General features: G+C 30.5%; 1 protein-coding gene across 2 annotated transcripts in view; it reads left to right on the forward strand.

The window, feature by feature from the left end:
• Positions 1 to 2,502: 2,502 nt before the first annotated feature.
• Positions 2,503 to 3,944, forward strand: part of LOC119836942 (origin recognition complex subunit 6) — a 5,153-nt gene continuing 3,711 nt past the window's right edge. Inside the window, exons 1-3 of one of the 2 annotated variants that reach the window (XM_038362414.1) lie at positions 2,503 to 2,576; positions 2,752 to 2,911; positions 3,379 to 3,505. In XM_038362414.1, the coding sequence (XP_038218342.1) occupies positions 2,841 to 2,911; positions 3,379 to 3,505 (198 nt within the window). In that variant the 5' untranslated portion in view covers positions 2,503 to 2,576; positions 2,752 to 2,840. Of the gene's footprint in view, positions 2,582 to 2,751; positions 2,912 to 3,378; positions 3,506 to 3,944 lie in introns of both variants that reach the window. The other variant, XM_038362415.1, reaches the window with a different exon arrangement.

A 3,944-nucleotide genomic window follows, 5' to 3' on the forward strand; every position in this document is an offset into this window, starting at 1 on the left:
CTAAGCGGAGCTGGGGTGGCGGCTAGTGTTATAAGAGTAATATAGCTACAAACAAAAACCTTTCCTAATTATATTTGTACAGGCTATAGCAAGTTAAAAATAGAAGCAAATTTAAATACAAAATTAGTGTGTGAAAGAAAAGAATGATGATTTAAGTAAGGTCATTTCAACTTGAGAGCCTGTCTAATTATGTATATTGTAATTGCTTCAGTTTCTTTTATGTCCTGCTTCCTTCATATAAATTCATGTCTGCTTCGATGAATTATTTTTATACTCAAGGAACAATCACGTCTATCTGTCTGCTTGTTATGCTGTCACAGCAAAACCACAGCAAATTTTTGAAAGAAATATGGATGAAGAAGCAGGGTAAATAGGCAATCTCTTTGTTTTTCATAAATCAACTACTAGACAAAACTTTTATTCCCTTAATTTATTAAAGACATAAAAAGTCTTGTCTCGGATTTCTTCATAGGTGTATTTTGCACTCGAGCACAGCAGATACATAGTAAAAACTAAATATAATATATAACCAATAAAATGGTAAAAGGTGATTATAGAGATGTACGTTTTTAACAGTTTTTGAATAACATCTGTTATGTTGTCTATATAACAAATTGTACTAATTATTGAAAAAAGAAAAGGAAGAAAATGAAAAATGAAATGAATCATATTTGATATATAATTTAGAGCCTTGAATCAAATTATAAATATTATAAAAAAAATTAAAAACTCAATTATATACATGTTAGTTTATTTATGCCTTTATGCAAAGCTGTATATATTAGTATTAGAAGATATCTGAGAGTGAATTTCAAGTAGATGAAAATATGTTCTAAACTAAATAACACATCATTCATTTAGTGTGTAACAAGATATTTTAATATATTACAAGTTTATATCAAAATAGAATGTCAGATGCTTCAATATCAGTGCTATTCATGAACTATTGATATTTATATCATGTTCTTATGAAATTGTTATAATTGATTACATTTGTATAATCATGTTTCCATTAATAATAAGTTTTTTATTACCTTTCATGCAATATACACATTGGCATAATTTAAACCTATAACAAAAGTCACTTATAACTGTTTGAAGATAAGAGAATTATGATAATAATAAACCCACAGAATACATGTAACAAAGTAATTTAAAATTTAAAATAATACAGCTTTATGTATGTAGGCATAACAACTTACATTTAAAGGTTAGAATAATATTCCATTTTTTAAGTTCTGTTTTTTTTTCATTTCCAAACGAATAGACTAAGGGTTTGAGATATAAACTTACCAACAGGTGGGAGTGGCGTTATCCACCGTGTCTTGGTTGGCCTGCGAGGGAGACTCTGCTCCCCTCGCGCCACCTGCCACAGAGGAAGCCGTGGTGCCGCTGTATTCAATCACTGAGCCCACATCATCACCACACTCTTATTATCTCCACGAAACTGACACCAATTGCATAGCTACCTGAAAACACCACAGCACTTCACTACGACACTCCACGGCGAACACAGTTGACACTTTTGCTATTTGACCGCGCGCAAGGACTTGACACTAGGATACGATGTGATCACGCCCAATATTCACCAAAAACAAATTTATCTCACGAAAAAATGGCAACCTTCAAATATAATGACCCGAGTCAACTAGCTAGTCCACCATAGTATACTAAAATATTTATAAACTTTCACAAGTTAATTATAGACCAGACGTTACTATTAACGTTTGAACATAAGTAAAAGATGAGAAAATATTATTTATAAATAGCTTTGGATTATTTTGATACGACTTTAATTCGGCAGAACATCACTTATACACACCCCTATTTCGGGTGGATCTGATCCTCTTCTTTATCTTTGTAACGTTTATAACATGCAAAAAATAGCACGATTTTGTTATTAGTCTACAATAAAATGACCTACACCCTGATAACTACAAAGACATTTTTGTAGCGATGACAGCGATCCGTATCGGCTTCACAGAACCTACATAAAAAATCAACATGTCGCCTGTGAGATTACGAAAAGGTGTTTTATCATTCCTAGTTCTGTTGACTACTGATAAAGGGGCGTGGTCAAAATAAATTTAATTTAATAAAACTCGTCTTAGAAAATACGATGTATTTATACAAATATGTATAGGATTTTTAAAGAAACATTTTTTAAAACATTAATTTGCAAAATTATGTCGCACATATGATTATATATAGCATTAACATTAGTTCACGATATGTCCGCTGTCGCTACATATCCTAAGGAAATATTTTTGTTTAAGAATATATTTCCCATTCTAAATTGCGATACCAACTATCTTAATATTAAACATTTAAAAACATGGTTTGTCATACCTAGTTCATCAATGTTAAAAATTAGCTATAGCTTTGAAAATGTTGCTCTCTTTCCATACTTTTCTACAACACTCATAGATTATAAATTATTCAAAGAAATCAGCTGTTGTCTGTTAAATTTCGAGTCAATGTCAAAATTCGACCGATAACGTTATCTCAATCGTATACCCGTTAATGTCAAGTGTCAACTTTTACAAATGAAGTGGCGATGAGCGGCGAAATCAAAAATATAGTTTCTATATATTGTGTGTTTCATTTTTGTGTTGTAGTTATCTGCGCTTGACGGATACTTTTGAGCCTCTTATAAATCTCAGATGTAAAACTATCCACAACGTGACATTGGCAAAATTGTGGCAACACAGCACTGCCATTCATAAAATAGAATTAGAATTAGAATCAAAAATATAGAAAAAAAATTGTAAACCTTGAAGTAAATTGTGAAACATTTGATAATAATAAACGACAGCGCTGTTATTTTATAAATTAAAAAAATGGCCTCTTCTAAAACACTTCAACTATTAGCAACTAAACTAGGTTTGGCAGAGGAAGCAAGAGTAATAAGGTATTTTTTCTTATGATTTAAGTTATTTGTTAATAGTTGTTAGATTCCGTAGATCTTAATTTGCCAAAATGAGAATTTCAAGACCCTACTAAATCAAGATTAATTACCATATATAGCGGAATTTTTCAAACCGTCTTCTTCTCTTTTCAAAGATGTATTATAAAAATGGATTTTTATTGGTCAATTAATTCAAACTTATCTTTAAATTAAAGATGCTTGCAGTTTTCTGTTCTTCCATTTATAAAAGTAGTAAGGAATATGTATAGACATCATATGTCAAGGATTTGCTTTAAGAACCTTTAAAAATAATATAAATGTATGAACCAACTTAAAAAAAACGAAAAGATTATCAATTGGACTGTATGTTTTTTTTGCATTCAATACCTCATAACTATTTGTTTGGTGAATGTATTTTTATGATCCTTTTTTTATAAACCTGATACATCCATCTCCTTATTGTTTCACAGCAAAGCCGCGGAGTTTGAACGTTTATTACAAACCAAAACAACAGCTGGATACAATTTAACTGATACAAGTAAAGTTGTAATATGTTTAGATTTAGCCACATCAATTCTGAATGCTGATTTAGACCAGGTGTGAAATGAATTAACAATAATGTATAGATTAGTGTGAGAGTACATAAGTCACTTTCTTTATTTATTTATTCTTTATTACACTTATTTGTGAAAAATTAAAGAGACAAACAGGAAAAAGCTTACAACTAAGTACAATATGTGTATTATCGCTTTAGAGCGATTTCTTCCAGACAACTACTTTAGTCAGTTGATAAACAAACTGTCTGATATATAAAGTATCCCTGAATTTAATGTTCAATGCAGAATATGACAGAATGACGGAATTATTAAGACTGGTGTTTATCATCATCATGTCTGTTTATTGGCCTGTTTGTTTGTCCATCTGTCCTGTGAACAGGCTGTCTCCATGAACTGAGGAAGTTATTCAGTTAAATTATCATAGATGACATATTGTTGTAATGGCAATAGAGAATAAAAATTCGAGGTTAAGTTTTTCA

Source organism: Zerene cesonia, chromosome 26, assembly GCF_012273895.1.
Source record: "Zerene cesonia ecotype Mississippi chromosome 26, Zerene_cesonia_1.1, whole genome shotgun sequence".
Taxonomy (NCBI): Eukaryota; Metazoa; Arthropoda; class Insecta; order Lepidoptera; family Pieridae; genus Zerene; species Zerene cesonia.